The following is a 17,940-nucleotide window of genomic DNA, read 5'->3' on the forward strand; positions in this document are numbered from 1 at the left end:
ATAGAAAAAAATAATTTAAAAATATAATTTAAGAAAAAAAGCAGTGTGGTTTTTTTTTAACTATTGAGCTTTATGCAGTGTGAATGCAGCTTTTCATGTGTGAACAATCTTTGCCCTTGCCCTGTTGCTCAGGCACATGTACCTTTAGGAAGTGCTTCCACAGGGCCAATTTGAGTTTATGTGATAGTCTCTAGTACATCATAATGTCTCCCTCTCTGTGCATTTCAAATGAGTCTTTGCTATGGACAGAAGTAAAATGGATTAAACTTCAGATGGGTTGTTTCCAGTCAAGACTGCATGTAGGAGATAACAATGGTTTCTCAGGGTCTTTGCTGGCAAATCAGTGTTGAGCAAGTGTATTTTCAAGTTTTGAGGCCAAGTGACTTAAACAAAAGTACTATTTTAAGAAACATTTTGTGGAGTAGATTGATAGTAAAGGGGAATGAGCTTCTTGTCCCAGTGTTGTTACAGCTGCTCCATATCCACAGACAGATTCCGTCTCTGAGGGCACATTCTTCCTTCCCAAGTGGGAGTAATGGGATGGATGGGAAGGATTAGAAATGTCTGAACTCTCCTATAATGACTTGTACCCGCTATCTGATCACTGGATCCTTTTGAAGGTTGTGTGCTAGTTGAACAATCTATCAAAATCTTTAGCAGCTTTATTATGGAACTGACAAATAAGAGACTGGATTGAGACCCAGTGGATTCAGATGCTTAGAAATACTAATTTTCCTAGGTAATTTAGGGGATTTATCAGTCTGTACACTCTGTCCTATAGTGTTACCATTTCTAAGCAATCCCAAGTTCTGAAACTGCTCCCATCCTATATGGGTTTTGTTTCATTAAATGTTGAAGTAAGGAATGGATTAATTATTAACTTTTTACTTTTATATGCTTATCTGGATGTCTGTCTTTCTTCCTTCTGAAATGGGACATTCTTCTAGCTAACCCTGGGTACTGTTACTTAATTTTTGTTTCATTATCCTTATTCTTTCAATTGCAAATAGTGAAAACACAGCTTAATATTTTCTAGCTTTCCAGGTTGATAGACACATAAAAATATACAGAATGAGCTCACATGGAAGACTTAAAGGTGACTCACTTTAATAGTTACTGAACTTTATATCATTGTACCATGTAAGAACATAGATTTGAAACCCGAGTATCGTTTGAATGATCTTATGATTTCTTTTGCTATATAAATTCCTTAAATTGATCATTTTGAAGGCTTTTAAAACATTTTATTTTAGGATTTGTTTTTAAAATCATAGCTCACAGAAGTGTAAAAGTTCTTATAATTTAAAAAACAAAACAAACCCTAGCCTTTGTAACTGTGATATATTTCAGGAACAGTGAATTCAGCCTGTGGAAGGGGGACTGTTGTGTGCAAAAACACATTTTAAAGAACACTTTATAAATAATGTAGCACTGAAAATATTTTTGTTTGGTTTGTTCCTTTCCCCATCACCTTCCCTCCACAGGTCAGACACTCCGTTGATATACAAAGCTGTGCCAAGCTGGTTTGTAAGAGTGGAGCACATGGTGGAGAAGCTACTGGAGAATAATGCCCAATGCTACTGGTAATGTCTTCTGCATAGAAATCTCTCTTCTTTGCCCTGGGGTTGGGGGTGGGTGGGTGTGCTGGAACTCTGCAAAGCTCTAATTCACTGTTTGTGTGCTTACCTAACTTCACATTTCCATTCTGTCTTTCTGAGCCAGTGTTACTGGAATGGGGCTGGTGATCAGTTTTAAATAGTGTTTTATCTCGGGTTTTACAAACGTGCCTCAAACTGGCAGAGCAATGGGATGGTCTTCGTGGCATTAACAGATAGAACCTTCTTAATTGCCTGTCAGCCCAGTGCTTGAACGTGTTTGCACGCTATCTTTTCTTTGCTTTTGTAAAATCCCAGTGAGAAATGTGTTTTTGGGGTACAAAGTTGAGTTTGTACAAATAATTTACACTGAATTATATTACAGGATTGTTAAAGGTATCCTCAAATCATTTTAGAGAATCTTAATTCAGCATCAGGGAAACTACAAAATAAAATCAACCTGTAGAAACATGGAAGTGCACAGTTAAGCCTCCCAAAAGGGTCTCCTTGTTCCAAATAAATTTTTGGACAAGTTTGGTGTTTTTTTTTTTAATGTGGTTATTACAAATAAGGTTGATTAATTTATCATAGGTGCATTTAAAGGAAAAAAACCAACACCACCACCTTCCCCCCATAACAGCCCCCAAAAAACACAACCCAGCTGCCCTAGCTTGTGTAATAGTTGTAAGTAAACTCAGTTTCAGAGGTTTAAATTTTTTACTTGTGGCAAAAATCTAGTCTTTATATTTGGAATGCATATTGATGTCAAATTTATGTAGAAACAACAGATAAGTTTTAAGTAATTGAAATGCAGTACTAAATTAGCAGCAAGAGGGAAGTTAGGTGATAGTAGCCTTTCTGAGAGCCACTTGTGGGTTTATGGTGTTAGTAACAGGACACCATCTTCTCCACCCCCACAACCTTTATTTTATTTCATCTCCTCTCATAAGTAACTTATGCCCGGGAAGTTGAGACCAGGTGGGGAGAACTGGAGGTTACAGCCTCCTGCAGTTGTGCTGTGTGCCCAGTCCGCTGTCATTCGGTCTCTGCTGGACTGGAGCTGGGATTCCACCGCTGCCTGCCTCTGCTCAGCTGCTGAAATGATGGTCAAGTGACTCAACCTGCTGTCAACAATTACAGCTTATGCTGTGTCCTTTTGTGGACAGCCGTTAGCAGCTAAATTCTCCCTGAGCAGCTTTGGCATCACTGCTGAGGTGGTACAAGCACTGTCACTATTGCAGTATGTGGGAAGAGTGAGTGAGCCGTGGTGCAGACTGGCCCCAGGTGCTGCAGCCTTGCTAAGCAGCACGTGCCCAGTCTGGCTATGTAAGAAGGTTCTGTAGGTTATTAAGTGTTGCTTTCTGTTTTCTGTAGCAGAACATCCTACGATCCTTCTTTTGGGGAAAAATAAGCTGGAGAGGGGGTGAAAGTGTGTGTTCTTAGCTTTAATTAGCTTTCTCAAGATGCTTTTATTGTTTTGATGGCTGACAGTAGACCTGCATACTTAATTTTCACATGAACATAAAAATGTAGTGATCCTCTTCAGGAAGTGTTTAAGTGGATGAGAGAGTTTTGCTATTCCAGAAGCAAAGCTTCAAGAAGAAACTATGACTTCTAAGTGACCTTCACTCATGCAGGAGACATTAGTAAGAATTAGTAAACTGAACTTTATCTCATCTATGTATTTGGATTTTGCACGATGCTTTTTTTAAGTGTTGAGTAGTGGGGTTACAAGTGGAACCAAATGGGGGATCTGCTGTTGCAAAGGTTGGGTGGGAAGACCAGGCAATTGTATTAATTGGCAACATTCAACATGCTCAAATTAAAGTGACTGTTTGTCCTTTAGGCAGTTCTTGACTCTCACCATAATTCCGTAGTAGAACAAAACTAATTCCTCAGAACTTCTCTCAAAACAACATAGTCTTAGAGATTTCGAGACTCTTTTTGTAAGTAGTATGACTATAAGTAGAGATATTGTCACTAAGTAATTAATAAACTACATTTTCATAATGTGATTTCATAATTAGTAGTTGAAATACTCAATGGCTTTCATTACATCAAGGCAGCTTTAAAAGTCCAGCATTTTAAAAGAAAAACGCATTACTTTTACATTTCAGTTTTCTTCCTATGTTCTCCACTGATGTCAGTTTTATTTGAGGTGTAACTTCTTAACTGGTGTTGAGAATGCTAACCTTCAATAGTCAGTTTTTTAATTTTTGGGAACTCCAGCCTTACCAAAACCTACTTTTTTTTTTTTTTTTTTTTTTTTCTTTTGAAGAGACTTGATCTCTGAAAGTGTCACAGGAACAATACCTAGCTTTTCAAAAAATTATTTTTGGACTCTCTGGGGCTTCAGCATGTCCTGAAAGTGAGAAAATCTGGGATAAATGCTTTTCAGACTATATTAACCTTTGCAAAATGAGTCTGACTGCTTTGCTTTTTTTATTCCTTATAATGACTGATAGGTATATTGTCCCTTAGGAATAGCTGCACTCTTTATAGATATCCTTTTTGATGAAATAGATTAAATGTAGTTTGGCAAACTTTGCAACTTGATTGCATTTCTAATTAGTTTTTTTAGTGAATTCGCCTACTGGTAAAGCCATAGTTACTCAAAATTTATTAAAGCTAGCAACTGTATCTTCATTTTTCAAAATGAACTTACTATAGCTTTCAAGAATGATTACATGAGCAACATCCCAGCAGTTTTGTAAAATCAGAAACTAGAAAAACACTCTTGTCTTTCTCCCAGCTTACTCTGATCAGAGTGGTAACAAGTAACATACTGGATGTTGCTGAAAATGCAGGATTGGAACAGTGTTTAAGAGACTGTTTCAGTCTTTAATCCAAGATCTTACTGTATGTTCTCTTTACCACACAACCAGCAAAGAAGATTATTTAAAAAAAAATTATAAAGAAAAAGGTATATTTTATTTTGTATTCAGACAACCTACTACTGTGGTACTTGAGACAGAGGGGGAAATTGAGCTGCTGTACCATTCAAGGCTGTCAGACCTTGGTTTCCTGTTGTGATGATATGGAGAGTCAGATGTAGCACCAGCATCGGGGTCCCTGGTGTAAACGGCCTGGATTTCAGCCTTGATTGTTGTAACTGTCCACTTACAGAGTGCTTTGTTGGAAGAGCATTTCCTGCCTGACCACAATCAGCTAAACCACACCACCTTGGATTCCCTTGTATAATATAGGACTAAGTTCTGTCATCAGAGTTCAGAGCTGGTATAAATTACAAATTTTTAAGTCACTGTAAAGAGTAAGTTAGTGCAATTTATACTTAAGTTTTTGATCTGCTGTAGCTCACACTTCTGGCAGCGTATGTAATATTTTTATACTTGCATGTCAGTAGAAAAAGTTCTGTAGTTTGTATTTAAATATCAACTTTGAACTATCTAAAAAAACCCTTATTGTTTCAAAACTCTCCCTCACTTATGAGTTTTACTTCAGTAAGTCCTGAAAGATTAACCTCTAACTGTCAACAAGTTTTTGCTGTTAAACACGATGATGCAGTCTGGACATTGTTTACATAAGATGTGCAGCACTTGGTATAGTGGAAAAATGAGCATCAGTGGAAGGAAAGCAATGATGGAAGGCAGTAAGGGACTTCAAAGAAGCCAAACCTTTTGTTCCTTGGCACTGAAAAATGCAAGCATTGTAATAAAGAGCCTGCACATAGTTGAAGATATCCTTTTTCTGACTTTCATTGCTTAAACTGGTAGTTGGTATTGAAAATACCACACAGAACACATCCCATAGGCCTTTTTGCTGAAAGTAAATTTCCTGGTTTACAAGGTGTGAATTTTGCACACAGTTCCTGCCTTTCCCATATGAGTACTCTAAGATCAAGTGTTTTCACATGCCTCAAACACATGAACCTTTTCAGAAGCTTTTGTTGTTAGTCTTTCTAGTCTTCGACCAGGTGCTGCCTTTGCTGAACAGCAAACTGTCTCCCACCTTCTGAAAGGTGTGATCTGATCACAAATGATGCCTGTCTTGTATCATAGCCCCTAAGGTGGGTAGGGTGTGCAGAAGATGGGCTGTAGAGCCCATCTGCAATGGAAAGCTAACACTGGTTTTACTAAATGTGTAATTTTTGTGCAGATGAGATATCCCAGTCTGTAGCAGAAGGAACAGAATCATAAGTAGTAAGAGAATTCATAGAATCAGAGAATCATGAAGGTTGGAAAAGGCTTCTAAGGTCATCAAGTCCCACCATCAACCCAACACTACCATCACCACTAAACCATGTCCTGAAGTGCCATGACCACATGTTTTTTGAATTCCTCCAGGGATGGTGACTCCACCACCTACCTGGGCCAATGCCTCACTACCCTCTCAGTAAATCGTAGCATAAGGGAGGAAAATCAGTTACTGACTCCCTTGTTTTCCTCCTTTTTTTTTTTTTTTGGCTGTTTTATTTCCTAGTTTGTCATAGTTTTATCTGAACAGATTTAAATTAATTGTGTGTGTGTGTGTTTAATTTTTCCCTTGCCATTTTTATTTTTTGCCTTGCTTTACTATGACCACGCAATTGTAACTCTTCTTCAGACTTTGCTTGCTCTCGAAACGTGGACATAAATCAGGTCTTCTCTGAGGTTAGAGCAACGTGCAGCCACTAGATGGCAACATTTCCGAGGAAAAATTCAACCTGGTGCCATTTCCTACAGTGGAAGGTGGAAAAAAAAATTGCCGCAGGGTTAGCTTTGTGTTTTTCTAATTTAGAGCAGCGTAAGTCAGAAGATTTTATTATTGGCTGTTATCAGACAGAGCTGAGGATAAGAAGTGAATTTCAAGGCTGGTTCCCGTTGATTTTGATGGCTTGTGTTCTGACGTGCCCTCATTTTGCTGTTTCCTCTCAAAGCCTCTTTGAGTGGAGATTGCCAGTTATGTCATGAGTACAGCAGGTATCTTTTCAGTCCCAGTGAATGGTCATCTAAAGCTTGTTTTTTTTTTTTTTCAAGCAATACATTACTAAATAAAGACTAAATGTCAATTCACTAAGCAATTACAGTCTCATGGTCTTAGGCAGCTGGTAAATCCAGCTGCATGTGCAGTGTGTTGTCTGACACTGTTAGGGAAATGCAAACATGTTTATATATACATTGAAGTGAATTATATGTTAGTGCCCTATAAAAGTAATGTAAATGTTAAAATATTCCAAAGGAGACTTTACAACAAGAGAAGTGAAAGGTTCATTTCTCACTGGCTACAGGACAGGGATTTTTTTTTTGCCATCCTTGGTAAAATTAAGCATTTTAATGGCAATTAGTGTGGTGTGTGGGTCACATGAGTAAAATATTTATATTTTTTTTTAATATGAGTGTATCAAAAAAATGGAGGTTACAGCTTCACTTAATCTGGGCTTGTCAAGCAGCTGCGTGCTGCTGACGGCAGGGGTATGATGCAGTCTCCAGCAGCATTGCAGTCTCATGCTACAGTGTTTGTTGCTATGGGAACCAGGATAAAAGAGTGAAGAAAAACATTGCTAGAGCACGATGACTGAAAGCACCATTTGTTTAGTAAATGTAAGCTGCAGAGAAGCAGAGAATTCTCTTGCAGTGGTAGAGGCACCCCACACAAGTTTGGGTTGTGTGGTTGTGCAGGGTTCTAATAAGGTTTGGTGGCTTGAGGAGCAGTGTGCTGCAGTGGAAATTCTGCGTGCTTTGCAAACAGTTGACCTTTCCCTTTCCTCCCTCCCACCTCCCCCAATGTTTAATTAGGTCCACAATATAGATTGGCGCTAATTAAAGTGTCAAAAGGGCATGAATAGTTGCTTATTTTCTCCTTGAATTAAAAACCATTAAAAATCAATTTGAGGGCATGTTGAAGGAGGCTTGTTATTAGAGTAAATTAGCATAATGGAATTTAAGACTTTGTCTTCTAGGCGTTGGTTAATATTTGAGAAGAAAAGCAGATTCTGCACCTCTAAAAGACCCCAAACAATGCACCAAACCAGCTGTTATGCTATGAATTGAAGTGATTCTGTACATATTTAGTTAAATGACATGGGATAACTGCTTAATCAGCTTTGGTTTTGCTCGTACAATTCAACTATCTTCCAGAAGAATGACTTCCTCCTTTCCAGACAGAAAAGTGGTTCCTGATTTCAGATGTCCCTTAAAAAGTTACCGTCTCACCAAAAAAGAAGACAGATCTGAGACCATCTTCTCAGAAACAAACATAGCAGATGCTGAGTGCTTATTTCCTTATTCACGCTGTTTAAGATAGTGATTAGTTTATCAACTTCATAGCCTAAGTCTTGGGGGACTATTTTCAAATAATTCATAAGCTAAGAGCTTCCTTCAGTTAGTAATTATGAAGTAAATCTTACCCGATACATAAAGCTGCTGTGGTTTTTCAAAGAATGTCATGAATAAAATTAGCTGATGAGAACAATGATGGAGTGAGAAAGAATTAATGTATCTTTACCAAACATCTGAAACAGCTTTTAATGGTAAATTGATGATAAAGCATGTGAGGCTTCTGCTGTGGCAGTATTTATTTTAGCCATGCTGTTTGTGTTTACAGAGAAGAGGGACAGTGCTGCTTTGAGACAGATTTTTTGTGACTTGAGCAGGGTGAACCAACTCAGAGCCACGCAGAGCACATCTCAGCTTTGAAAGTGGAATGATGAATTGAATTCTGTATTTGAAATTGTGTTCTGAGCACCAGAGAGATAATTTAAAATATATGTACAGAAAAGCAGAGTAGTTTTAATTGATGCTGTTCCTTGAGTATGTATTGGTGATGGGAAGTCACAGGGTCAGCAGCCATAGTAACTTAGAGTTCCCACACCCATTCACGCTCTGGGTTTGAAGGTGGTCATTAAGTCACTGTTTTCAAGCCCATGCTCACTTTGCTGGTGTGACTTGCATACAGAGGTAGTATGTAGACTTTGACTTTGAAGGCAAAGAACATGGTTTCTGTTCTGATAAGCTAATAAAAGTGGTTAAAGGACTGGATGACTGGATTTTGGTTTGCTCTTCATGGTGGTTTTTTGTTTGGTTTTTTTTTTTTTTTTTGCTTGTCAAATGGAATTTTTATTTTAGACACTAAGAAAATTAGTAGCTACCAAGAAAGGATGTAGAAGCAAACTGTGCAGAGGACTCAGCAATGTGTTAATTTAGCAAAACCCTAAATCTGTCTCAAAAATAGGAATAAGCAGTCAAAAGTGGACATACAAATTTGGAGGAAATGAAATTTTCATTAAAAATTTTTCTGATTTATTTGACAAATGAGTATTGATTTCTTTACTTTAAGTTCAGTTCCGTGAACTTTTCAGCTGCTGAAATGTCTGCATCCTGAAGTTTTAGTGCCCTGTTCTGGGTGCCAAGAAGTTAGAAATAGCTATTATCCCCCACGATCCTCCAGGCATGAATCAGGAGCTTCCTGACCTGCTGACACAGCAGTCACAACCTTGCTAAATGCTTCAGAAAGAAGTATGAAATCCTGCCTATGTCATTTTGCAGAGAAATTTGAAGGTCAAAACCAACACGAATAGTAGGCTGGTTGGGAAATAGTGTTTCTAAGAGCACAGTTTTAGGAGCTGCAACAGGATTGTGTTAGGAGAGGAGTTGCTGCTTTGATTTCACGTGTAGCCTTGTAGAACTACTTGGTGCTGGCACTTGACCTTTTCTGAGATCTGAATCTGTTCAGTGCCATTCACAATGGGCTGCTCTGAGCAGGGTGTAGCAACTGTGCACCTTGCTTGGCACACCCAGCTGCAAATTCATCTTTTAAAAACTTCTAAATATCCCTGCTGTCGGGACAGTTTTGATGCACGGAGGTCAGTGTTTGGCAGATTGTGCAGCCATTCACTTTTGGGGGTATGTCAGCTTTTAGAATTAGGCAAGTGGTGTTTTACATAGGCAACATTTCCTATAAGCTAAGGACCAGCATCAGTAGTGATCCGTGGTTTTATCATGGTATCAAAGTCGCAATTCTGTTTGCAATATGCTTGGGAATACAGATGGAAGAATTAGCTGGGCATTGTGAGGGAGCCTGGGCTGACAATAAACACAGTGAAGCATCGTCTCAGGGGGAGGCTGAGTTTCTTTGGTTACTGCATGGGAGCAAAGGCAGCAGAATTGACCTGAGGGTGGCACGCCTCAGGCTGCCCTCTCTCCCTAGTTGTGTAAAACTAAATCTTTCTGCAAATTTAAGAAATTATTGCTTTGTGTAGGTGGAAGAGTAAAAAAAAAAAAAAAAAAATAATTCGGGTATTAGAAACAACATTGTTGAGAATACTCTGTTCTGTCTTTTCAGCCTACTGAAATATTTAAATAGAAGGTATCTCTGGCTTTTTCCTGTTGGGTTGGTTGTTTTTTTTTTTCCTTTTTTTTTGTTGTTTGTTTGTTTGGTTTGTTTTGTTTTTAAATGTTATGTAGGGAGGTCAGATGTGTCAGGCTGAGATACCGGTAGCTAAATCTAGTGAGACCAAATAGAAGGAACAGGTTTCAGTCCTGAAGCCCTGTGTGACTGGCAGGGCTACTCTCTGCTGCAGGTATCTCCTCTAGCTTGTTCCTAGTTGGAGGCTCTATGCTGTTTGCCATCCAGGGAGCATCTATGGGCGGAGCATCTATGTGGTGGGAAGAACCAATTGTTTTAAGTAACTCTTTGAGTGATGGCCTCAAAATGTGTTTGAGATACATGCTGCTCTTATTTTATTTGATGGCTGTGTCAGTGTTATTTCTGTATTGTACCTCTAGAGCCATAAATCATTGTTGCAGATGTGGTTCACAATAGATGAAGTGGTTTGTGTTTTATATTCCACTAAAAACTGGCAACAGGGTCAGACAGTTTTACCAGAAGAGGTAAATTATGTGCTTTCAGAGAGAGAGAGAGATCACAGCACATGCATTTTTGTGGTTAACGTCCACTTTGGGGATAAAATGAATTTTTCATGCGTGTTTTGAGGAGGCAGAGTTGAAACTCTTGGCATTTGAATGTCATTGGGGGATTGTTTCAGCCTCTAGCTATGTTAAATGGGACTAATAATTTCAGCTAATCAGTGTCTAACAACTTCTGAAAAATGGAAACTAGTTTAGGAGTGATGCAAAGCTAAGTTTTCCACATTAGTGGAATGTTAGGCAAATGCTAATGATCTTTGTACAGTTTCCACTTTGTTTGGAGAGAGGGTCTCTTAAGGTCACCAGAAAAAGTTGACAGTAGTGAGTCCCACTCTCAACAAACTGTGAAAGCCTGTATACATTTCTAAATTTCAAAGTGAAGATACTGGTGTTATGTGAAGCATTGTCGCTGAGTTGATTTAAAATGTTTGGGTTTTTTTATATTATGTGTAAGGCATTGAGAAGCCTTCAGATGTCCACATGGCATCGGCATGGGTAAAACTTGTAAGACTATAAAACTTGTAAAACTTTTGTTTTCATCTGTAGATTTTTTGAGAGGTGGTCATACTTGTTTCATAAACCTCACACTAACTTAATGTGTCATGTGAATCCATTTGTTTTAATTTTTCCTCTAAAGGATTCTTTAATCTTTGTTAACCTTGGGGTTGATCTGTGGTTAAAAATGATTCTTTCAAAAAAACCCCAAAACAAAACAATTGATAGAGGACCAAGAGGTTAAAAAAGAAATTTTGGTGTTCTGTAGCTTGGCTGCTCCTTACTTTAGAAACTCTGGGTCTCTTAAGTCTAGATAAGACTTTGTAAAGGGCCATTCTAGTTACACTGGAAAAACAAATCCAGAAAAAGTTGCCATGGTTTGCTCAATAGCTCAGTTCTAGAGTTATCTGTATTCTTGTCAGCTGTTCATTCACAGCTTCTCTGCCCCTCTGACACTGACTTCAGGTTATTCTTCCTCGGAGTTTCAGTTTAAAATGCACCTTTAGGCACAGAGGGAATATCTTGTTGACCTCAAAACCTATTGCTTTTTCTGACCTGCTATATAATCATTGTATAAGTAGTTAATTATTTCTTTAAGTCATAAGAGAAAACAATTGGTTCTTAATCAAACCATGAGACCATCTAAGCGTATCCAGGAAACTTGCTAGGCGTCAAATTCTGATGTTAACCTTTGAACTCCAAGATGCTTTTGTATGTAATTTGTCTTTAACATCCTTCAGAGCACATTAGTGCTCAAAATTAGTTTTTAGCAAGCATGGATATGGTGGTGTGGTGGTGGTGGTTTGGAGAGGGGGTTGGTTTTTTAATTGGAGTATTAAAAGTGAAGTTGATAAACAGTGTGAAAAGGGGTATTTTTTGTGGGCTGTATCAACCTGGGATAGCTTTATTCTCAAAGTCTAAAATTAATGTGCAGATACCTGGATGTCCGTGCATAAACCAAAAATGCCTTTTGATGCTGTTACTGTAGGCTTTTGAAACTTGGCAGTTCCATTCAGCACCAAAGTCAGTAACTGGTATTTTTTTTTCTGTGTGTAAAATAAAGCACAGCAGCATTGTGCAGTAACACTCATGTGCTCCAGTTCACCTAGTGTGCTGAAATAAACTCATGTTGTAGCTGAAATCAAATATAAGCATTGTTATTAGCTTTCTTGTGAAAGTGAAATGTAGTGATAAAAGAATACTTCTCTTACTTTTGGAACAGGGTTCCAGATTTTGTGAGGGAGAAACGTTTTGGGAATTGGCTTAAAGACGCCCGAGACTGGGCTGTGTCTAGAAACCGGTACTGGGGAACACCCATCCCCTTGTGGGTCAGTGAGGATCTTGAAGAGGTAAGAAAAGAAAGGCTTTCTGTTAACAGAAAAGCTTAATCTATATATGTTGTTTGCTTACTTTGATAGACTGTTATATTTCAGGCTGCTGCACTCTAAAGTTCTATTAGCGTCTTAACAGTCTATGTATAATAAGTGATAGATATATACATGTGTATGCATGCATTTGTGTGCCTATACACATTTTCTTTGCTTTTGCTTGAAAACCACAAGCAATTTTAATTTAAAAAAAAAAAAATTAAAATTAATCTTATCTTTCATCGAAGAATTTGTAGAGATGGTAAATCTAGTGGCAGTAACAAATTCAGTGAGAAAACAACAAGAGATTTGTTACTGAGTCCTTTCAGTCTGTTTGTGAAATTCTGATGCTCAGTTACTTCAAGCCAAAAGAATTGCTGCAGGCATAAAAGCAAGTCCACCATAGTAGAACAGTAAAAATATATATTTTTAGTGCTATAAATGTGAATGTAACAAACTGTAAAAATGTGAATCTAGTGGAATGATGAAAGTGTATAATGGGAATGCTGGAAATGAGTTTGTAGAAGTTGTAAGGTACCCTGCAGCTGGTAGCATAAAGCTAACTGCACAAGTGAATACTTGACATGGTTTTAATGACTACTGTTTTCTAAGTGTCAAAACACCAAGTTTTAAAACTGCTTCTGAAGATACCCACACAAAAGAAGAAAGTTTAGTTTCATTTTGCATATAAGTCTTCCTCATGCTGGAAATGGAAAATGCTAATCAATGTCAGGCTGCCCACGGAAGGTAACTAGTGATGGCAGCATCCCAAGCCTTTATTTTTATCTCCCATGATTTGATAGAGTTTTACTTGTCATTTTCGATGTGGAAGACCTCAGACAGGAAAATATATGCCAGAAGACTATTTTGTTGTATTAAATGGCACTATTGCTCATATGTGCATTTTTTGATTTCTTCTTCATTAGAAATCTTGCTGATAAGCAGGGTGATACTGGGGGAGGGAAGGAGTTAGCCCTTGCAATTAAGATTTAAGTATCTAAGAAAGCTTTGGCGTTTGAATTCTATATGCTCTGAGCGTGTAACAACCGGCAAACCAAGTGCTTCTGTCTCTAGTATAACAGTTAATTTTTAACATTTATTCAAAATTTTTAGGTATAAACTGTCAGTCTTCACACTAAATTTGTCAATACCTTTAGTGTAACAGGTTTTTTTGGTTAAAGTATTTTGAGCCTTCATTCTACAGCTGAAAAAGATTGTGTAAAGGTTACATTGCTGTCACTCCTTGCCTCTAATAATTGCATTTTTTTTGTCTAGTCTCCCCATGTCTATACTCCTGCGTGTAAAGATTGTTTTTGCTTTTTTAGATTTTGTTTGTTTTTAATAACAATATGATGTCTAGCTTGGAAGACTGACCTTTGCTTTGGAATTAGCTGCAAATATTACTCTGGGCTTACCATTCTGAATAATGATACCAACAGATCTGTTTTTATTCATAGATTTTATACATTTCTGTTTACTCTAGACCGTGAATGTTGTGCTTTAGTAGCTGAATTACGGCTTCTGGACCATGGCAAATTTCAAGTTAGGGTTTTCTTTTTTAATATTAATTCCTTTGTTATGCTTGTGGGATACAGCTTAGAAACTAAATACCATTGGAACTGATGTGGAACTTAAGGCCAGTGTGACATCTGCTCTCATATAGGAATAATATTCACTCAGAATTTCCTGACCAGTTCTGCTGCAGCCTAGTCCTGTGTGAGAGTGCAGGGCCTCCACTTCATGCCTTGTTCTCAGAAGAACGCATGCAATTATGCTGTGCATATTAAATCCTGGAGAAGTAATAGTTCCTTACTTAATATACAGTAAGGTGAATTAATTGGTATTAAAAAAGCATATTTTATTACCTATCAATATCTGGTTTCCCACAGTTTTACTCTAGCTTTTATTTTAGTTTTATTTCAGCATAATTATCAGGGAGAGACACATAATGGAAGTTAAATTTTGAAGCTTGTGTTTATTGCCATATTTTATGCAGATAGTTTATCATTTCAAGTTCACAATTAAGATCTCAATGATTTCCTCAGTGTGAGAACATAAGTCACTTAGATTAGATAATAAAGTCTTTTCATATAGCACCCAGGTTGGTAAAGTGGACACGGGCTAATTTGATAGGACTTGCATACAAATTATATAGAATTAAATATTGAGCGATGTTATGGAAATTCTCAGATTGTTTCAGTGTTTGTCGCTCATGTAAACTGTTAACCCTCCTGGTTTTGGTGCACTTGGTCTTGCATAACAGACTTGGAATGAGAGGACTCTGACTGTCTTCTCCTGAAGGGTGAGGGAAGTTCCTTAGATATGTTTCTGGTCAGCTTTGAGGCTGCCTTAAGAATGGCACTTCTGGCTGACCTTAGCAGTAATTTCTTTCACTAAATACTATTCAGAAGATGCTTTCAAAAGAACGCAGAATATCTTGCTGGTAATACTGATATGCTACGTGGACTTCTTTCTTTCTGTGAACACTCCTTGGTCTTCAATTACAGGTACTTAACAGATGCAAAACGAGAAACCCATAACAGCAAATGTTTTTATATAATGGGAACTGCAGAACTGTGCCACAGGAACGTTGAGGTTCATGAATGCCCCTGGATGGCTTTATTCTTCCTACTTAGATGAATAATTGTGCATACAATGCTAATGTTAATTTCCTTGGAAGCATTTAACGTTGACCGCTGACTTCACTCTGGTGGCTGTTGGCTTTTTCATATGGATTTGGAGTTATTTCTTCTATGAATGTGTTCTACTGGGTGCAGAATACGTACAATATGCAGAATTTTGCTTAAGTATTGAAGTGCTTGGTCCAAAACCAACAAATAATGGACAGCTTTTAACCCAGAGCATAGTGTAACAGCATGGTCAAATACTAAGGTTAGAGAAGATAAAGCAATCAGTGTATCCAAGGGTATTTTTTACCCATGCTGCCATTATAACCTTTTGTTCCACCAGGAGTGCTGAAGGAAGCGCCTGCTGCCTGCTCACTTCAGCTTCTACAGTTGCTTATGGGGCCACACAGTGACTGAAGAACAGACCTGGGTTAAAAAGAGTTTGTTGATAAAGGTGTATTGTTAACTGGGATCAGTCCCCCAGTGTGGTTTGCTGTGCAGAGTGCGGACTGTTGTACCTGGCTATTATAATCCTTGTAATGCTTCATTTCATATAGAAAAATAGATAAGAATTACATTTTAAAAGTACTTTTAACAACAGAAGATAGGATTAGGAATGCAGATCAGCAGCTGAATCAGACTAGGAAAATAATGATTAGAAAAACAAACCAGACTGAGTTTCTATCTTCTCTGTAATTCATGGCAGGTTTTTGGAATTAAATACACAAAAAGCTTTTCATTAGTCCCAATTTCTGTGTGTATACATATGCATATATTTAAGACTAGCTATAGGAATTGAGCAGTGCTCTATCTGATTGTACCCTAAGAGCAACTTAGAAAGTTACCTTGTGTGAAAAATGCCTAGCCTGCTTCCAGCTTGTTGATGTTGGCACATTTAACTCCTTCCCTGTCAGATACGTCAAAATTGAGGTTTTTTTTCATGGCAATTTGAAATTGGACTGATAACATCTGGGACTGGTTCTCCAAAATCCAGACCTGTACTGCAGCTTGTGGCTCAGAGATCCTGCTAGGTGAGAGGGCCACAGGGCTCTGAGCGCTGTGTGTGCTGATGCAATAAACCCAGGAAATGTCTATACCTTCCTTAACATGCTCTTTGTAAGATGTCACACTTATTTCACCTTAAATAAGATACCTTTTAATAGGAACCATTTCATGTATCTGGGATGGAATACTTATATTTGATTATGAACAGTTTAGGTGCTTGCCGTAGCTCCAGAAGAGGAACCTGGTATCTGAAACTCGTCAGTGTCATTGAATTTTCGAGGTTATTGTTTGGGGTTTTTCAAACAACTTACAACACAACAGAACCCCACCTTTTTTCATACCTGACAACATGCTGGTTCTTCAGTCTCCAGTTACGCTGACGTGAATCGTATTCAGTCAGGACAGTGGTCTCTCACATTGTTTGCTGCTTTGTTAGGTTGAAGAAGTGGACCTTACAAATTTTTGGTTGTCTTTTCAGCTATAGTAGCTACTCTAGAAGATGCTGACTGGCCTATAAATCTCCCGTCTAATGTTAAAAAAATTACTACTATGTGCAAAGAACTAACTAAATTTCTCGCATGTTTCATACAGGTAGTTTGTGTTGGTTCTATAGCAGAATTAGAAGAGCTGTCTGGAGTAAAAGTCACTGATCTCCATAGAGAAAGGTTGGTCACATGAGACTCTTAACTAGTTATTAAAAATAGTGGAGCAGACTTAAAAAAACCCCTGGTTTTCTTTGCCCAAACCTGGGAAACACATTTAGGGAAAACAGAAAGGTAGTAAGAGAACTTTATTAATGTGTATAAATTTACCTTTTTCCTGTGTTAGACATTGTTAATAGAAAAAAAACCCTTCTAAAATAACTTTAAATTAAAAAAATTTTCAAGGGAAATGCTGACCTTTTTGAAGAATCACTAAAATTGAACCAAAAACTCCTATTGTACCTCATATGCAAGCGTAACATGAACTTTTTGTGCTAATTCTTGGTTTTTGTTTATCATTTGTCACTCTTTTTTTTCCCCATAGCATTGATCACATAGCTATCCCTTCACGCTGTGGCAGGGGCTTGCTGCACCGTGTCCCTGAAGTCTTTGACTGCTGGTTTGAGAGTGGAAGCATGCCTTATGCACAAGTCCATTATCCATTTGAAAACAAAAAAGAACTTGAAGATGCTTTCCCTGCTGACTTCATTGCTGAAGGCATTGACCAAACCCGAGGATGGTAATTTTCTGCCACTTATTACATGACATTACTGCCCTGCACCTAACGCTGTTACATCTGGATGATCCTTTAATACACAAGGTATTCTAAACCTCGGTGACAAAAATGTTACAGGAAGACAACGTGTTGGCAAGCAGTCTTCCTGGCTTTTACGGAAGAGATCATTAGGTAACAGAGCAGATCTTTGGCCTGGTAAGGAAGAGTCTCAGCAGCTGAATTATCATATGTCATGGTTACAGGGGCTGGGACCAGTTTATCCTTATGTGGTTAGAACCAAAACTGTATATTCTATACTCTCTATGTCAGTGCTCATGGGCTGTTAAGAAAATCATGGGTAGCAGCTGCCCAGGACAGACCTCACACCCCAGGCTATAACAGATAAGGAAAGAAGTTCAAGGTCAGGGGAGATGTTAACACCTTCCCACCCAGCAGGAGTCCTCCTCCCTGTTAATGGGCCCATCCATGCCTCGCCCCATGACTCATACAGAGCTCCCCCCAGGAGCTATTTCTGTTTAATGGACCATCAAGGACCCACTGCATGACTCATAGACTGATATCAACCCATTGTGAGATGCTCCACCCAGGGGGAGGAGCCAAGTGCTCCCACCTGGATATAAACTGGGGTTCAGTACAGCACAGGGGGCCTTACCCACTGGATTTCCAGAGGACAAGAGCTACCAGATCTTTTCTACGAGACCACTGTTTCATCTGGACTGCTACCACCACCCTAACTACAGAGTATCAGGTTGTATTCTGACTCTGTCTG

General features: G+C 38.3%; 1 protein-coding gene across 1 annotated transcript in view; it reads left to right on the forward strand.

Moving 5' to 3' along the window:
- Nucleotides 1–1,484: 1,484 nt before the first annotated feature.
- The window catches only part of IARS (isoleucyl-tRNA synthetase), a gene marked incomplete at its 5' end in the record, with an annotated part of 57,901 nt that continues 41,445 nt past the window's right edge, over nucleotides 1,485–17,940 (forward strand). The window contains 4 exons of the mRNA XM_008938395.1: nucleotides 1,485–1,583; nucleotides 12,177–12,303; nucleotides 16,545–16,618; nucleotides 16,980–17,174. Of these exons, the coding sequence (XP_008936643.1) occupies nucleotides 1,485–1,583; nucleotides 12,177–12,303; nucleotides 16,545–16,618; nucleotides 16,980–17,174 (495 nt within the window). The remainder of the gene's footprint in view (nucleotides 1,584–12,176; nucleotides 12,304–16,544; nucleotides 16,619–16,979; nucleotides 17,175–17,940) is intronic.

Source organism: Merops nubicus, unplaced genomic scaffold, assembly GCF_000691845.1.
Source record: "Merops nubicus isolate BGI_N331 unplaced genomic scaffold, ASM69184v1 scaffold9734, whole genome shotgun sequence".
Lineage (NCBI taxonomy): Eukaryota > Metazoa > Chordata > Aves > Coraciiformes > Meropidae > Merops > Merops nubicus.